This window comes from Periplaneta americana, chromosome 5, assembly GCF_040183065.1.
Source record: "Periplaneta americana isolate PAMFEO1 chromosome 5, P.americana_PAMFEO1_priV1, whole genome shotgun sequence".
Taxonomy (NCBI): domain Eukaryota; kingdom Metazoa; phylum Arthropoda; class Insecta; order Blattodea; family Blattidae; genus Periplaneta; species Periplaneta americana.
In genome coordinates this window covers 138,682,806-138,703,313 of record NC_091121.1, presented here as the reverse complement: position 1 = coordinate 138,703,313, position 20,508 = coordinate 138,682,806, and the positions used below count along the sequence as shown (strand labels likewise).

At 33.9% G+C, this 20,508-nt stretch overlaps 1 protein-coding gene across 2 annotated transcripts in view; it reads left to right on the top strand.

The window, feature by feature from the left end:
- The window catches only part of LOC138700204 (limbic system-associated membrane protein-like), a 1,013,135-nt gene that overhangs the window by 965,553 nt on the left and 27,074 nt on the right, over positions 1–20,508 (top strand). For both annotated transcript variants that reach the window (XM_069826646.1, XM_069826645.1), the window contains exon 8: positions 8,968–9,193. In XM_069826646.1, the coding sequence (XP_069682747.1) occupies positions 8,968–9,193 (226 nt within the window). The remainder of the gene's footprint in view (positions 1–8,967; positions 9,194–20,508) is intronic.

The window sequence follows — 20,508 nt, the reverse complement described above, 5'->3', positions numbered from 1 at the left end:
ATTATTCGGAAAAAGTTCTATTTCTTCGTTGAATTCTTTATTCTTGATTGGGTTTGTATGGAAGAGGCTTGAAAGGAGTCTGCGAAAATTTCACACTTTTCATTGTCACTTGCATATTGACAACCGTCTTGTTGTAAAGGTGGAATTATACATGGCTCTTTGTTTCTTTCCAAAGGGAGGAATCTTCTGGAGATAAAGTGGCTAGATGGCGTTGATAAGATATGAATCGGTGTTCGTCCAACAATTTTTTTACCTCTCTGGTTAGTTGATTTAGGCGGTGATGCTGCCATGGTTCTCTATGTTTTTGCCACAATCGACGGGTTTGATATTTTTCCTTTATAAGCCGTTTTATTTTTGAGGGAAGAGTTTCGTGATAAGATTTTCTATGTACCCGTCTTGTCGGAACCGTTGCTGCTCGAATAGATGAAGTAATAGCGTCAGCGAAAGTACGAACTGCTGCATCAGCATCGGTGATTGTTTTCAAGTTATTGGTGGGCTGCAAAACATCGTCTAGGTTTAGTTGAAAGTTGTTCCAGTTTATATTACCCTCGATAAGTCGATTGGGAGGAGGGCGAAGCATAGGGTTGTCATCAAATGAAATCAGAACAGGACAATGATCGGAGTCTAATTCATGTAATACACGCATGTTTGAGGTGTTCTGAATATATTTGTGCAAAGCTATGTCCAGTATATCAGGTAATATGTTAGGTCGATAGAACGTGGGTTCCAAAGGTGCATCGATATTAATAGAGTTTTCCTCTGAGATAGTTAGTGATCGTCTTCCATTAGGTGTGGTTACACGACATCCCCATATTTGATGTTTACTATTTAAGTCTCCTAAAAGTATTGTTGGTGTAGTATTAGAAAAAAGATTAACAACATCTTGAGAATTCACGTACTTTTGGTGGTTTATATGCTGAAATTATAGTAAACTGTGGAAGGTTATATGAAGTTATCTTAATAGCACAGGCTTCTAAACAGTTCAGTTCTGGCAGAAGTATTGAGTGATGCTGTATATTTTTCCTAATTATAATTGCCACACCACCAGAGGCTTCGGGAGCAACACGATCAGTTCTATAAATATTGTAACCAGGAACTGTAAACTTCTCTGGGTAAATAAGATGAGTCTCAGTAACACACGCTACAGCTACATTGTGTCGAGAGAGAAATTCTAAGAAAGCTTCTCGCTTAGCTTTGATTTCATTTGCGTTCCAGTTTAAAATAATCAGTTCAGAGAACGTTTTATTGACATTAATGTTCATTATTGAGAAGGCCTATGACAAGTTGGAGGAGGAAAGTTTTAATCACAGGTAGGTGTGGTTTCAGGGAAGTTATCACCAATTGCATTAAGTTTCCAATAACATCTGTAGCAGGAGAGGTATCTTGAATTGAAGTATTGGTAACATTTGTTTTAATAGGTATTGAGTGTGGCCAAGAAGGTGTAGATGGCGAGGCAGAAGGAGAATTTGCTGTAAGATTAGGAAAATTTTGCAAATTTAAGGTTGGCGGTGATGTTGAGAGATTTTGCTGTAGAGGATTTGAATCAGACTTTTTCTTTAAGCCAAGATAATAACTACAACCCTTAAAATTTGCTGAGTGTGCTCCTCCACAGTTTATACATGTTGGTTAGGCTTCTTTAGGTTTAGTGAATTCAGAAAAGTGATGATTTTGAGGACACTTCACACAGCGTGGTGTGAGATGGCAAAAGTTTTTAGTGTGACCATAACGCTGACATCTTGTACACTGAGGAATGTTTCGGGGTTTTCGGCGATATTCTACTCTAATGAGAGCATGTTGAATTTGTTTTATATCAAAAATCTTCTTACCCTGTTCATTGTTGTCTAATTCCACTGCGCAGAGCGGCATAGGTTGTCTGTCTCTATAGAAAAGCCTGGTAACTTTAATAACAGGCAGGTTGAGGGATTTAAGCTCCAAGATAACATCATTATCTGTTAGAGACTGAGGAACATTGCGTAAAACGACTTCCAGTCTCTTGGTATCTGGATTACGAAAAGTATGATAAGGGAGCTGTGATTCTTCTAAGAATTTTGTAACTAAACAAAAATCAGCAGCAGTAGTAGTGTTAATTTTTAAGACTTTGTTCTGTTGTTGTGTTGAATATTCATTGGAAACAATGGAATCTATGTCGCATATTATCTGCTGGTAATTATTTACTTCGTGAAGAAATATTGGTGGTACTCTGATTTTGGGAGTAGGCCTAGTAGAGGTTGATTCTTGTGTTGATGCTGGAGTCACATTATCAATTTCATCATCCATCTCCTCGAGAGGGGAGAACTTGTTGTGGACGGTAGTTAGGTCGACTACATATTTAGAATTTATTTTAGAAGCTGAAATTGTTTGTGTTTTAGTTGGTGTGAAAAAACTTTCATCAGAATTAGAAGAATTATTTTCAGTTATTTCTTCATATTGTCGTTTTGTGACTAATTTTGAAGGCTGTAACAAGGAACGTGATGTAGAAGAGTTAACTGGAGGGCCTTGATTTGGGAAGGATAATTGGCCTTCGTCTGGTAGATGTGATTGCATATTGAAGGCTATGCAACAATGCCTTCTTTTGTTTTATGATAAAAACAAAACACTATCTGTTTCAGATAACCAAATTGTTCGTATTTAACTTATTAAATATTATATTATTTGAGTAAAACAAATGTTCCTAATGTTTCCACACTTTCTTCAGCTCTCAATAATACAAATAAAGTTTAAATTCACTTACGAACTTTGCTAGATGTAGTTACAAGCACTTAAATAATAATATCACCATTGAACACAAACTTACTAGTTTCATGACCCACTCTGAACTCATTATTTAGGTTATGTTATAGCTTCTGCTATATGATACAGTATTATGAATAGTCACGTATCAGAGATTGCTTAATACTAAGATGTATTGAAAATCATCTATCAAGTGACGTTGATTACTTGGATCGATATAGCTAATTGAAACGGAATGCAACTGTTTTAATAAAAATGAATCAACAAAGCCTTCTTGACCAGTAACCGTCCACAGAGTTCAATGAAGATTCCATAGTTGGCACAACTGTTACCAAGAAAATAGCTAACCGTAACACACTACTGCCATCTACTAGCGTAATATTTGTCATGTTGAGATGGTATTATAATAATAATACATTTCAATACTGTTGTATTTTCGTAAGTCAATTAATATTTTATTGTATTGGAGTATTTCGTTACTTCTAAACTTTATATACTTTCTTCTAGTAGTTTAATAGTCAATTAAATCCCTCTCGAGTTTTGATTTTCTCTAGATAAATCAAAACCTCTAGTGAGATTACTCTTGATAAAACTTGTTTGTTTTTGATTTTTCACTGCTACTGATAAAATTATAACACACTACGGATTCAAAATGCCTCATAATACTTGAAAAATGTGTACATAGTTTAAAACACAGCAACAATAAAAATATTTCATGCGTATAATGAGAAAATCTCGGAATTTGAACTGACATTTAAAATAATTTCCGGGATGACTGCTGTTTATAAATAGACTCGGGACTGTATTTTACAAGGAACCAACAATAGTCTGCAAGCATGCTGGATGATGATCTTCCTTTATATCGTCTTTCCATTACAGATATTTCTTGATGAAATCTTTCCCCATGCTCGTCGTTTACCGCTCCAAAGTTAGGAGGAAACACATCCAAATAAGAATGTAAAAAGTGTCTTTTGAGAAACATATTACATTCCATTTTGTCATATGCACTTACATGCTTTGCACAACAAGTTTTATGTAGTTCTCTACCCTAGAATTTCCAAGGAAATTTGAGCAAACGTCTTTGAAAGCGCGCCATGCCATTCTTTCTGTAACGGAAAGTTTTTCCTCAAACAAAGGGTCAGTCATAACTTCGTGAATTTGTGGACCGATGAAAATGCCCTCTTTTAATTTGCCTTCACTCAAAATGGTATACTTTCCTTTTAAATACTGAAAACCACACCCTTGTTTGTTCATTGCATAGACCTCACTTTGAACTCTCATGAAATTTACTTAATAAAAGGGACCAATATCTGTTTCTTTAATAGAAGTACAAAATAACATGCCAACAACCATAATAAACAGTAAATAAGTTATAAACTCATAAAATACATTAGCTTTTGTTTTTGTTTATACCCCCAACCAGCGCCAGATGTTTCCTAGGGGAGAGCATATCGAAAAGTGAAATCATAGTATATCTTAAACATCTTACGTGATACGAAGAAAAGAGATGCATTTTCGGATTCAGCGCACATCAAATTATAAGGGACACATTGTTTTAAGTCGGAGCAAAATTCTTGTTTTTCAGTGTTACCAGCGTAGAATGCCGACTCTACAACTGTTCGAATGTTGCTGATTGGTTACTATTCTTACAAGAAAATGAAGTTCAATCTCCCTTTTTTAGACTTCTCTCAGGCTATAATATTTTCCATATCGGAAGAAACGACGTGCGCATGTATAGAAACCAGTTTTTTTCTTTAGGTTATCATGCAAATTCCACTGACTAGATGATTCATACTAGCTGCAGAATACTATGGCAACTAATAATCTGAATATTGTGATTCGTAATTTGCGTATTGAAGTATGCCAGCTGTTTGATATTATACCGTGGGCTCACAAAATTAATGTCTAAGAAGGTTGTAATTAATGTTAAGTCGAACACGTGGTTTGAAAGGTAAGGTTCTATTATAATGAAATAAAAACCTTTAAAATTACAAATATCACAACACTTATCAAGTATTAGAAATGTACAAATGTGATTTGTAATACATTGCAGAAAGAAATCGAAATTTCTGGGTATGATTTTAGGAAGCTAGAAGTAATGTAAAATGTACATAGAGCCAAAAATTATAATTGTGAAGAAAAAGAAGGAAAATAATAGTAAAAAATAATATGCGGCTGTACTGAAAAAACAACTACAGGACAGACAAACTTCATAAAATTATTGTAGGCTTATGTCAAGAATGCTTGTCCATAAGTTGTTTCTCTATCCTACACTTTTATTTCCACTGCTTACGCTTATCATCATCATCATCATCATCATCATCATCATCATCACAATCAAGGATCTAAACCCAGTGGCCTGTTCTGGTCTTGTTGTTCATCCAGTATTCTTATAACAGAGGGACTTTGGTTCCGTTTTTCAGTTGGATGTTATTTATTTACTTACAAATGGCTTTTACATAATCCGGAGGTTCATTGCCGCCCTCACATAAGCCCGACAACTGTCCCTATTGTGAGCAAGATTAATCCAGTCTCTATCATCATATCCCATCTCCCTCAAATCCATTTTAATATTATCCTCCTATCTACGTCTCGGCTTTCCCAAATGTCTTTTCTCCTCCGGTCTCCCAACTAACACTCTATATGCATTTCTGGATTCACTCTTACGTGCAACACGCCCTGTCCATCTCAAACATCTGGTTTAATGTTTCTGATTATGTTAGGTGAAGAATACAATACGTGCAGTTCTGCGTTGTGTAACTTTTTCCATTCTCCTGAACTTCAGCCTCTGTTCCTCTCTCAAAGTGAGAGTCCAATTTTCCAAACCATAGAGAACAACCAGTATTATAACTGTTTTTAAAAAGTGTAACTGTTAAATATTTTGAGAGCAGACTGGATGACAAAAGCTTCTCAAGCGAATAATAACAGGCATTTTCCATATTTATTCAGGGTTTAATTTCCTCCCGAGTGTCTCTCTTATTTGTTACTGTTGCTCCAAGATAAATGGATTTTTCCACCTTTTGAAACGATAAATTTCTAATATTTATATTTCCTTTTCGTACTAAGTTCTGGTCACGAGATATAATCATATACTTTGTCTTTTCGGAATTTACTTCCAAACCTATCTCTTTACTTGCTTCAAGTAAAATTCCCGTATTTTCCCTAATCGTTTGTGGATTTCTTCCTAACATATTCAGGTAATCCGCATAAACAAGGAGAAAATGTAACCCATTCAATTCCAAACCCTCTCTGTTAGCCTTTACTTTCCTAATGGTATACTCTAGAGCAAAGTTAAAAAGTAAAGGTGATAGTGCATCTCCTTACTTTACACAGTGAATTGGAAGTGCATCAGACAGAAACAGACCTGTAAGAGCCCTGCTGTACGTTTCACTAAGACACATTTTAATTACACGAACTAGTTTCTTTGGAATCCCAAGTTCAATAAGAATAGCTATTATATAAAACTTCTCTCTTAACCGAGTCATATGCCTGTTTGAAATCTATGACTAGCTTATGTACTGTGCGGGTATAGAATTAAAGAATATAATAATAATAATAATAATAATAATAATAATAATAATATTATTAATATTAATAATTAGTGTTGTGGGATTAACCGATCAATTTCTGTTGTAAGATTAATCGATCAAAAATATTTAATCGAATAATCGAGTCGATTAAAATTTATCGGTTGTAGTTTATATTAATTATTTTGTTAATACAAACTCATACTAAAAATTTCGACAATATTTCTCTCTCGGAAATTGCTTACTTAAAAGTACAATAGTACTGTTATTTTGTAACTGTAAACCAGGGGAAATCTTTGCAACAAACACTTCAGAAAGAAATGGAGATATGAGGACAGTGATCTAGTCTACCTCTATTGAAAGTTGAATGCGAAACCCTTATTAAATGTTATATTTTTCCAAGAAAACTTCCACCTTGTTGTCAGCTCATCGTCCTAGCATATGAAATACATACTTTTCTGGGATTCGTTCCCCTCATCCCTTATAAAAAAGCCATATCTACACTATGTGCAAGTGAGAGCGTAACTACCTTCTTCTCTTTCTAAAATCGTGAATGCACTCACATGTTTAAAATCATGGTTGAAGCAGTAGGCGAGTTTTCATATTTTTTGTTATTTATGTCTGTCTCAAAAATTCCCCGAGAAATTGACATAATAAATTATAAGCCTCATAATAAATACGTTAGTAAGTTGTTTTGTAATATAACGATATATATATATGCAACATTTAATACTTATGCTTATCACAGAACACGAGTTAAATTTAACAATAGTTTGCATTACAGTATATTAAAACATTTTTCCAACTCGATCAAAACTCGATTAATGGATTAAATTCAAATAGTTAATCGATTAAATATTTCGATCGATCAACAGCAATAATAATAATAATAATAATAATAATAATAATAATAATAATAATAGTAATAGTAAAGTACTATGCAGTTTTGCATGAAAATATAATACCGATCGAAAAGGGGGAAGAGAGAATACTAAAGTATTCCATCACAGAGAGTACTCTTGACATTGCACATCAACGCTCACAGACCTTCATAAATAATGCGTGTGTGTTGTCCTTGCCAGTTGCGGCGTCAATTAGGACTCGAAAAGTGTATGTATAAATTAATACTGCACTTCTGGGGAAGAAACACGTACGAAGACCGCAACGGAATTGTGACAAGTCTTATGTTCTTTAATAGAGTGTGTGACTTGCAATAATAATTGAATAATAATAATAATAATAATAATAATAATAATAATAAAATAATAATAATACTAGTAGTAATAATAGTAGAAACTAATAATAATAATAATAATAATAATAATAATGTAAATTGCGTCCATGTTTATTATGTACAATCTTTCAACATTATTTTTACCTTTAGAGAACGTTTAAAGAACTTCAGAACAAAATTAGCCAGTTTTTCCAAATCTGTAACATCAACACTGTTTGATTTGAGACGGGTGAGCACTAAAACCCATTTCTGGGAAGCATTACTTTATATAAACACTGCACATTTTAATGCATCTCTTGAACAACAAATTCATCTTATAAATCATCATTCACGGCAAAATCAAATGTTTAGAGTAAAAAAATATACATTATGCAAAAATAAGGGAGAAAAATGCTCGAAGAGAAGAATAATACGGGAGCCGGGAGATTGTTAAAAATTAGGGGCAAATACCGGAGATCCCGGGAAATACGGCTGAGTTGAACAAATAACTACAAGCAAATTTACGAGATATTCTCACCAGCGAATAGGGATTATTTAGAATGGACACTGAACGAATTTTTCTGTTTTGTTTCTCTGTGCGCCGGCGTTTAGTTCCACTTTCAAGCGCTAGAGGCTAGTGTAATCAAGCACACGCTAAGATAATAATTGAGTGTAAGATTTGAGACACAAGATGCAAACATCACCTACCTTATTGCATAATCCAGTAACGCTTTGCTTCAAATAAATTCAAGTTAACAGCTTTTCCTTATTTCTCTAATAATTTTTAAAATATTTTTATATAATAAATTATATTATAAATAATATAATACATTATGAAATTATGTATAAAATTCGTTTAATATTTGTATGATATATGTATATGGTTTTAATTCTCAGAGGAGTTTTGTTTTTCCTTTTACAGCGCTATCAATTCATTACATATTTTAATTGTTGTTGGGTCAACGTCTCAACTCTCATTATAAAGGAACTCTAGAGTCTAGACATTACAGTTAACGACGGATTTATTATTTCATCGGTCCAATTTATTTTGAGTACATAATGTATTAATTGTATGTATTATATTTCCTCTGTGTCGACTGTTAGCTGGTGTGATGTCAGTGCCAACTCATGAGAGAAAGCAGAATCTCATGCTCAAACTGGTTTCAAGGTCATTGAAATCAGTCGTGCTACGTCGAAGGTACCGACGCCAAGTGTCCATACTGTATAATTATCTATACCCTGTTCTCACGTACCGATGTGCAGTATACTACCCGTTACATATTACTAATTAAGTCCCGGCCAAATTATCGTTACAGATTTAAGAAAACAAAGAATATGAATTATAGTATTACTTTCCAACTGTTTTAAGGCGTTTATTGCAAATGATATCATTTGAGGACTTTTTAGAACGACTGCCATACTTTTTATGCTACCGAGATCAACAACATCCATTTTGTCTTTGTCAAAACATGAATTAAACGTGGTTATTTATCGCAGGATAACGACACTTACGCCTACACGATCCATGGACACCATGGAATCAGGAGTGACTGGAACGATGTGATCTTGTCACCCATCCCGAGTGGAAAACCCACTCAGAAGATGACGTATCTCATCCGTGGCCTGGAGCCCTCATCTCATTACGAAGCGAGAGTAGAAGCGAAGAATAGATTCGGCTGGAGCCAATCTTCAGAAAGCTTCCAGTTCTCTACTACAGGCATAGGTAAGTGCACTTTCGCTATATCTTCTACAGCACAAGACACCCTCAAAACCCCTTCTTGCACTGTACACAGCTTTTGTTATATATTTTTTTGCATTATTTGTGTTAAAATTATTTTTGTGGTTTAAAATTTACAAAATAATATGCAACTCTTTGCCTATCACTAATCACATTTCTTCGTGATCACCGAATACTTGATTTGAAGTCAATGAGTGCCAGTATGTATTCTTAACCAAAATCAGTACCGGGACATACATAAATAAAGTTATCAATATTGTGACATTTATTGTATAAGCATACTGGAAAAGGGTTGCATATTAAAATGTAGGCTACCTTTTCATTTACTAATCGCTTGGAATACAAAATAACCGGGTGTTTCAAAATGAATATCGGGGTTTTAAGGCTTTGTAGTATTTATTACATTTAACGTACAATTATAAATAATACACCAAATGAAAGAGCAACTCAAACAATTTTGCTACAAGTGCTCAATGCCAGCACCATTTGTCACACGGCACACATCGAGCCGATAAGCGAGTTCTTCCCTAACCTTGATCTGTGTGTCTGGCGTAATTGTTGCAACAACTGCTTCAGTCCTCTGTCTTAAGCCTGGTAGGTTAGCTGGTAGCGGAGGTACATACACACGGTCCTTTATGAATCCCCTAAGATAAAAATCGCATGACGTAAATCTGGTGAACGTGGAGGCCATGCGAAACAAGCTCTGTCATTCGGCCCCTTTCGGCCAATCCAGCGGTCGGGTACAACGTCGTTTAACCAATCGCGTACTTACATATGCGTCTGCTTAAAATTCGCTACACAGACGTCGCTGGAATTGCTAATTCACGACTAGCCTTCCGAACAGATATCTTGGGGCTACGCGTGAAAGACTCTCTCACACGTTCAACGCGTTTTGTAACAGGCAGACAGAGGAAACAGTGTATGCGAGTACAAAACTGTTTGAGTTGTTCTTTCATTTCATGTATTATTTATAATTGTACGTTAATATAATAAATACTACAAAGCCTTAAAACCCCGATATTCATTTTGAAACACTGTGTATATTGGAGCTTTCACACTGTATAAAAATCTCTATGGGCCAAGAAGAGCAATAATTTAACTTATAATATTGAAAACAGTTATATACTAGGCCCTATTTAGGATTAAACAGAGAATGCTAATTTCAGTCTGGGGTGGCGGTAGAAACGTTAGAAACCATGACAGGCCTACATCTCATTTGAAATAACGTATGATATCACAAACTATTATCGCAAGATTGTGAAAATATCCTATTCAGATACAAAAGAAAAATTAAGTAAGTTCAATATGCAAAGTATTTAGGAACTCTATTGACATATTTTAAGATAAGTTATGGATTCTGTGAATGTAATAGAATTTCTTAGTGTGATGAACCTACGAAGGGAAGAAGGATCTTTTCGCGTAATCACACATAAGTTCATAGTCATTATTAGAGATGTAAGTAATATCATTACTTTCAGTGGGTTATTCTCTGAGATATTTCAAACTTAAAAGTTTAAAACAATTTCACTTTTTTTTCCTTCCTTTTCGATATAAACATTGTTTTATATCAAACATTTCATACCGTGTTCTGGGAAAGCCTTTGATTTAATTCCAAATATGCTCAGTCAGTTTAAGAGAGCACTGTATAATAAATAATGAATGGTAGAAAGAATTTTAGTTTTAAATGTGCAGAAATTTGACTCGAGCAAACGTAACATTGTAAAAGTCTTTTGCAGAACGAAAGTTAGCTACATTAAGTTCAAATCAAATTTCTGCATATTTGAAGGACAAAATTAAAATTAAATAGTTTCATGGGAAAAATTGTTCCGAAGCCGGGTATCGATCCCGGGACTTCTGGTTGAACGCATCAACGTTCTACCGACCGAGCTACCGAGGAACTCCACCAGGCACCGTCTCAATTTTTCAATTTTTTTCCACACAACTCGAGTGTGCTGACGAAACGCCAAAGACCCACATCGAGTGCACACACTCTGCATGACTTGGAATTGTGGTTTTCTGTTAACGTAACTACAGTAACAAGTAACGTATATATTATGCAAATCTAATTTTGCAGGTAAAGCAACCTGTAAAGCAGACTTGAATATCGATACCCGACCCCGGAAAAATTTTTCCCTTGAAATTATTCAAGTCCGTTTTACAGGGATCTTTACCTGAAAAACTAGATTTCCATAGAATTAAAATTATTTCAATCATTTATTATAATAAACTGTTGTCTTAAATTGACTGAGTATATCGGGAATTAAATCAATGGCTTTCCCAAAACGAAATAACTGTTTTATCCTAATAACTGTTCGTCCACACCTATGGAGTAACGGTCAGCGCGTCTGGCCGCGAAACCAGGTGGCCCGGGTCGGAATCCCGGTCGGGGCAAGTTACCTGGTTGCGGGGTTTACCCTCAACCCAATACGAGCAAATGCTGGGCAACTTTCAGTGCTGGACCCCGGACTCATTTCACCGGCATTTTCACCTTCATTTCATTCAGACGCCTATTTAATTATTATTTAATCTAGGTGTTGATACAGCGTCGTAAACTAACCCAATAAAAAAATCCTAATAACTATTTAAAAAATTGCATCCTTAATGTCATATATACTAACCATAAGTATGAGTATATTCATGTGAACCATTATTTTATTATCAGTTATTATTGGATCTATTGGAGGATTAATTCAAATTTCGATCCGAAAAATATTCTTCAATTAATCATATAGGCTGAATATATTAGTAACCATAAACATTGGAGAAAATACGCTATGAAATGTTTTATGAAAAAAACAATTTTTATCTCGAAAAGGAAGCAAAAACAAGCAAAATTATACTAAAGTTTTTTCTTTAAAATATCTCAAAGAATAACCCCCTGAAATTAATGACATTACTTACGATTCACCATGTACCGATACGCGTCTTGTATCATATTTTTCTGGACACTTAGTTGTGGTGCAGGAAGCAATGCATATTATGTCCAATCACAGAACCTATAAAGTAGACAAAATAATTTCCAGTGTAATATCTCTTGAAAACTGCTGTAACTGTAACTTACAGGTGTAATACGCGATACGCGCGGTTCAATAAGTGACTACTAGTCTCTTTAAGGTATTTATTAGATAAAAACTGGAAGATTTAAACTTTGTAACGTAAATTTTCAACATTTTTGAGCTCATTATTTGTGAGATCTGAGACGTGTCTTAAATTTACAGTCATGACTACATTAATGCTTATTTATTGTGGAGGAAATACTGATCACTCGTACTTCTGTGAGCACGAAAGAATTTCTATTTGTTTGTTTTGAGATCATTGAACAGAATCCTTGAACATTTCTTCAGTTTCTTAATCCTTTTTGGTTTCATCTTTAATGGTGAATTTTTATCATTTAAAGTACTGAAGGACTTTCAAGAAGATCCAATTGCATCTCATCATCACAATACTGAGCCGATGAATCAACTCCTTGTTTTTTATGTAATTTAGACTTCATTGTATCAAGAGAAATTAGGAAAGAATTCAGTCACCCATAGTACAGCTCTCCATTTCCATGGAAAAGCTTAATTGAAACTGGAAGTCGTTCAGTAGCCAGAGTTCGGATATTTGTGACTAAACTCCCCTTCAGGCACAGCCATCGGCATATGCTGTTCAACCTTTGGTTGGATTGGACTCGTTATACCCACTTTGGTCTCCTTTTACGACCCATAAAAGTTATGATTACTTTATTCTGGTCACCATGAGAGAAAATATATAAAAAGATATTTACACTCACCATCATCAACGTCAAGCTATAAAACACTCTCCTTTGTTTCGGCGTTAAGTTGTCCAGTTCATTGTTTCATCGTTCGCCCACACGTCTTCGTGCTAACAGTTTAAACTACTTTGGTAGCGTATGTAAATCTCTGGGTTGTTAGAAGTGAATCCTTATTTCTTCACTTTAAACGTACCTTGACCATAACTTAGAACTATTATTAGTCTTCTCTTCATGTTACTGATGGCTGATAAGCCATTTTTCTGAGTTTTAGAAGGTATTCGCTCGTACCATCCAGCTCGTGTAACATATACAGTATAATCTCCTCGCAAGCCTCAATAATTCACACATATCTAACTACTTCTGCACGAGCACGACATTATGCTTATTTCGGGTATCTATTCATATGTATTCAATTCAAATGTAAATTGTAAATAAATTTGAATTTGAATAAGTGCATTATTATAGGCATCCTCGGTGACCTCGTGATACTGATACTGATACTGTCATTGGATCCAAAGTATGCAGGTTCATAACTGGCGTATGGTTGTGGATGTAATATGCGATGAACATCTACCGTGATTTCTTCGGCAAAGTAAACTAAGAAGTCAAATATTATACATTTAAGGAAATTAAAACTGTCTTCTTCTTCTTCTTATTCTTCTTCTTCTTCTTCACTTCAAGGATTAGGTTCATGTTGAACCTGTTCCGGCGCCCATTTCGCTCTTGGTCTTCCTACATCTCGTCTTCCTTTTGGTTTATATCCCATTGCTAAAGCTGGCAGTCTGTAGTTCGGCATCCTTTGTAGATGTTCACACCACCTTCTGTTATTTCTCTTTAATTTCTCCAGCAATGGTTCCACCTCTAATTTCTTCCGTATATCTATGTTCTTCTTTTTATCTTGTATTGTACATCCTAGTGTACTTCTCATAAATTTCATTTCTGCTACCTGGACTTTTGATTTATCTTTTTCTGTCATTATTCTGGCTTCACTTCCATAAATTAGCATAGGTACTGCGATTGTATTGAAAAATTTTATCCGTGTATCTTTTCTTGTTTTGTTTTTTAAAGATCTATGGATTGTTCCACAGACATTTCGAAAGTTATTAAGTTTTTTATCCAGGTCTATATCTCTTTCATATGAAATGTAGCATCCTAGGTACTTAAAATATTTAACCTGTTCTATAATTATTTCATCGATTACTATTTTTGTCCTTATTGGGTATTTTCCTTTAAATGCCATTGTTTTGGTTTTTTGAGCTGCAATTTTAAAATTATATTCTTTTGTTATTTTATTTAAAACATAAATTGATTTCTGTAATTTATCCTCACTGTCTTGGATAATTACTTTATCATCAGCATATAAAAGGGAGTTCAAGAAAGTGTTGTTCTTTAAATATATTCCTACAGTAACATAAGATTTCCATGTTCTAAACATGTCGTCAATGTAAATATTAAAAAGTGTCGGCGAGATACTACAGCCCTGTCTTACTCCTTTATTAGTGGGAATCGCTTCTGTCAAGTTTCCTCCTATCACTAAGCATATGCTGGTTTCTTTATAGAGAGATTTAATTGCTTCCACAAGGTGTTTCGGGTATCCCCTTCTTATAAGTATATTCCATAGTAGTTCTCTATCTATATTATCGAAGGCCTTTTCCAGATCTATGAAGGCTAAATGTGTTTCACAATTAAACTCTCTTCTTTCTTCTATTATTCTTTTGAGTGTGAAAACTGCATCCATGCAAGATCTTCCTTTCCTGAATCCTACTTGTTCTTCTGATATCAAGTGGTCGGCTATTTTCTTTAGTCTTTCATTTAGCATTCTTGCATATATCTTGTAAGTGGTATCTAGCAGGCTTATCCCTCTGTAATTATTCGGATTTGTTCTGTCGCCTTTCTTGTAAAGTGAGATGACTTTCGCCTGGTACCATTCTTTTGGGATTTGTCCGAGTTTCCAACACATGTTGTACAGATGAAGAAGGCGGAGATGAAATCATATTCCTGCATATTTTAGTAATTCTGTATTTATACCATTAAGACCAGTTGCTTTCCGATTTTTTGATCGTTTTAAAGCTTCCAATAATTCTTCTATGGTGAGACTGTCCACTTCTTTGCAAGCGTAGTTATCTGTTGATCCTGATTCTTCCTCGTTATACCACAATTTTTTGTAGTGTTCTATCCAAGATTGTTTATCAATAGCATTTATTTGTATATTTTCTCTTTCATTCTTATTGAGTGTTTTTATTACTTTGTAGGCTAATGACTGCCTACCATGCAAATCATGTTCAATGCATCCAATAAACCTTTCCCAAGACTCTGTGTGTGCTTTCTTTACAATTGTCTTTGCTACATTCCTGGCTTTTTTATATTCTTCCCGATTGTCTTCTGTGGGACTGTTTAAATATGTTTCATACTTTTTCTGTTTATCTTTTATACAACTTTCTATTTCTTCTGTCCAAATCTTTAATCCTTTTCTCTTTCTATACTTTTTCCTGTGTCCCAAAGATTCACTTGCTGCCTTTGTTATTATTTTCTTTATGTTTTGCCACTCTTCTTCTATGTTATCACTTGTGTTATGATCTTGGAGATATGTGTTAATTCTATTTTGATATAGATTTCTTATGCTTTCAGTTTCTAAAAGATATACTTTATATACTTCTTCGTTCTTATTCCTTGCTTGTGTTATTCTTTCTTTCTTCCATCTTGTTAGAAGTTTTATGCGGGAAATAACCAGGAAGTGATCTGATCCTATATCGCTACCTCTTTTAACAGTTGTATCTTCTATATGTTTTGCTATTTTTTTGTTTCCAATCACATAATCAATTACAGATCTACAGCCTCTGGCTGCCCAAGTAAATTTATGTATATCTTTCTTTTTCTTGAATGTGTTGGAAATACTTAATTCATTAAAAGCTGCAAACTCTATCAGCTTTTCTCCATTAGAGTTTTTTACTCCTTCTCCACATGTTCCCATTACATTCGGTATACCTATATTTCCTACTCTTGCATTCATGTCTCCCATTAGCAAAACTTCATATCTTGAATTATATTTATCCAATATTATTTGAAGAGTTTTATAAAATTCATCTGTTTCCTCCTTTTTTCCTTCTTCTGGAGCATAAGCACCTATTACTACAAGGTAGCCTCTATCATGTTTTAATTTTATTGTAATAATTCTTTCATTGATGTATTGACATTCTTTTATTCTCGATTCCCATTTTTTATCCACCAATATTGAAACTCCCTTTGCTGCTCTACAGTCTTGATTCACACCACTATAAAACATGGCATAATTTCCTATATATTTTGATCCTTTTAATTTCTTCTTCGTTTCTGTCAGCACAGCTACATTTATATGTTTATCTTCTAAGATTTTGGTCAGTTCAGATTCTTTATTTGCTATTCCTCTTACATTCCAGGTAGCAACTTTGAGATAATCCAATATCCATTTGCATTTTCCAGGTTTCTTTGCTGTCCTGACCAAAATAAAATTCTGGCCAGTCATTTCTTATGCTCCGACTTTTCCTGTTTTCGTGTTATAAATATTCCTACATGGTAACGTTTCATGAGACCTCATAGATCTCTGACGGATTATGCAAAGAATTACTAAAACGCAACAAGAAAATTCTAAACAACATTTGTAAACAAAGATATAAAGAAAACAAAAAAATCATTAATGTAATTTTGTTCATGGTGCAATGCAGAAATACACTTACATTTGTTCAGTAAAGAAAGGAAGTTGTCCTCATTGATATACATTAACCATATTATTGTAATGCTCTGAATTCTAGACCATTACATTGAATAGGGAAGTCTGTTGTACCTTTAAACACTTTTCATATTTTATTTTTTTTTTAATTTTTGGAAATGAAATTTTTAAATGAAAAATGCTGGAAATAATTATTTATGATTCCTTTATAACTTCCTGTATGTATTTTCCTGTATTACAGATCTATTAAGGATGGAAGAAATAAAATGAAGGGATATGTAATATGTTTCTAGGTGTAATAGGTTCATGTACCTTGGAACATACACTCTTGTAAGTTTGAAAACATGGAATATAGGTGGAAGTATAGCTGTAAAAACTGACAATCAGATTTAAAATGTATTTACCATCATAAACCAGAGCAGGCTTCTCTGATTAAGAATTTATTTCCTGGAGGAGCAATAACTGCTTCAACAGCTTTCTTCAAGGCATCCGAATCAATTGGGGACCTCTTAACTCCAGACTTACTTCATGACATAATCTTAAAATAAAAGAAAAACAAAAACAGATACTATCGTGTACCTTGTAACATGTTCCATGATACAAGACGTTTTGTGTTCCAAGATACACAAGGGTGCACGTTTAAACAAATATGGCTTCCAAAACTAGAGATTCGAATAAATCACGGAAATTAAAATAGGTTGTTACTCACCAGATGATAGGGAACACACTGTACTTGACTGATAGTCACGAATACAATTTGGTTTCTTGTTAGAAAATATAAAATAATGGACGAAATGTTTAATTTTGGTACTAAAAAAATTGTTTTGTCCACAGAAGTCACACTTTGCAATAAATCGAACTGAAACTACGACCGAGCTAATTAGTGACTTACTCTGCAATCTATTTCAGTTGGAGTTTTCTAGGTAGCAGCAAAAGCGTTCAACAGTACACTATGCTGAAGGTACAACAGTCTCCCCTAAGGACTAGTACAACGGAAAATTTTCATTTTAGAATTATGTACTGGTACTGAAAAGTTCACATTCTAGATAAGAATGTAAAAATAGATTATACGAAAAAACTAAGCATTTCTAGATTATCAAATGAAATAGCGTAGGCCTACTACAGCAAAAATTATTAAAAGGATTATTGTTAAATATCTGACGACACTTTTTCGGAAATATTTTTATAAACTACAGGAAAAAGAAATATTGAGAGCCTTAACTGAATTTCAGATCTAAAAAATAATTTATGACGAAAGAATAAAATAAAACACCTGATAATTGTTAATTACGCGACAGAAATGTATATGGAATAAAATGAACTAGTAAATGGACAAATAAAGGTAAGCAGAAATAATGCTGTTACAGTAATATAACTAACAATCAGGTGTTGCAAATGAAAACTAGAAATCAGAAGATCATTACAAAGTGTAATCCAGGAACACTGTTGAAAACTCGAATGGGTTATTGGAAATCTATATTACCAACTAATTAATCGAAAAGAACTCGACTTGAGAAACAGGTTGATTGCTCTAATGTATAAGAAAGGAGAAGTTTCTTCCTCATTCAAATGGTTTTAAGACTCAAAGATTCCAGCAGTTACTTTTGTGAATTAATAGGAGTTTTGCTTTAAGTTTGGAAGAAGTGTAATTGAACTTTCTGCACATTGACACGGATGTTATCTCATATGTGGAAATTGCACCGAAGGACATAAAGTCTTCTTGAAGATCGTTAAAACACGAGAAAATATATATTTTATCTCATACAAACATACCTGTAACAAGACATACACAGAACTATTTACGTTCAAATGGAACATTTTAAGATACGACTGTGGGTTTTGTCTGTTTACCTGATAGTGATTTTGGTTCAAATGGACTGTTTCAGTATTGGGTAACGAGATATTTATGTGCGTCAGACTTGAGAGGACCCTTACTGCATTCAGATTACGGCACTCACTATTACTATCGTAAAACATTATGACGAACCATTATCAAATACGATTCTTCTCTCAGTGCATTATGTAGTACGTACTCGTATATTGGTAACAGTAGGGCAAACTCGAATAATTTCGTGATACTAATGTTTTGGTACAAAAATGTGGGTCAAATTAAAAAAAAGTGTTCTTAATGTACATACATTATTAGGTTACAGGAAGTTACATACCAGCATTTTTATCTGAATTAAATTTGTACAATAATTACCAAGAAGTAATACAAATAAACAAAAACATTTTTCACTCTAGAAGGTTTGGTATAATTTCATAATAGTACAAGGGTATTTTCGTGATAGTCCTTAAATTCAAAATAAAATACGTACTCGTATATTGGTAACAGTAGGGCAGACTCGAATAATTTCGTGATGCTAAGGTTTTGGTACAAAAATGTGGTTCAAATTTAAAAAAGTGTGTTCTTAATGTTCATACATTATAAAGTTTCAGGAAATTACATGTCAGCATTTTATCTCAAATAAATTTATACAATAATTACCAAGAAGCACTACAAATAAACAAAAAAAAATTTCACTCTAGAAGGTTTGGTATAATTTCGTGATAGCACAAGGGTATTTTCGTGATAGTCCTTAAATTCAAAATATTTAGGCATATTCAGTCAAATTTTAAATTCCTCAATAAGTTTCATAGCTACATCCCAAACAATTAAAGTTCTTTCTGTATTTTGAAAGGTATTGATATGTATCATGAAAGAATTTATCACAACTGACATACTGAATCCATCTTTTACCATGATTTCGTCTTCGAAATTTCCTGAGGAAAATCCGCACAAAAATCATTAGGCTTATCATTCCACTTTTCTTTAAGCCCAGTTCTTATTTGTTTGGCTCCTGAAGATAATGCTGTTTCGTTGTATACTTCTTTTAACTCGCTAGAGAAACTGGAAATGTCATTCTCCTTGACTGAGCAAATGCTGGGTAACTTTCGGTGCTGGACCCCGGACTCATTTCACCGGCATTATCACCTTCATCACATTCAGATGCTAAATAACCTTAGATGTTGATAAAGCGTCGTAAAATAACATACTAAAAAATTCTCCTTGAGTGCTGCTTTGAGCCATTCCTGGTCCTCATCGAACTTAAGAAAAAAAAAAGACGAGGTTTTTCTGCGGCAGTTTTCCTTTGTTTTAGACATAATCAATTGCCTCTTTAATATCACTTACATTGTATTTCTTTTCACATTTGACCCCGCTACTATCTATCTGCAACATGCACGACAATCACAATATATCAGAGATGCTATGACTATACATACATATTTTACGTTTCATGCATTCGATATTTCTTTCAACAGAGAATGTTATATAAAAAAATTAAACAGAAAAATGGCCTCGTGGAATGAGAAAAACGCTAAGAAAATAACCGCCCAAGATAAGGCTTTGTTACATAATCAGTTCATTTATATGTTGATATTTTTCACCAAGAATTAAACAATGTCAGTACTTACCATTGAAAACAATGTGGACCACAAAACACAGTAAAAAACTCTTCTTTAATAGAAGAAATGGGAAGGTGTATTCACTTACAAATACAAAGCTATAGATCTCATAACTCTTCAAGCAGTTTCCAAAAATTCTGCTTACGTCACTACAAGAGCGCAGTGAACAAAATCTATATTATAATACACCTTCTGTCATTTATACTATATCATCAGAATTACTTTTGTCGCTGGTATAATTTCGTGACAAATTTAAATAGGATTATCACGGAATTAGCCGTTCCACGAAATTATCTGAGTTTGCCTTATAATATTATGTAATGGCGAATTACAGAATTTGTAAACACGTAAGCTAAGAACGTGATAATTTTCATATTTATTTTCCTCTTTGAA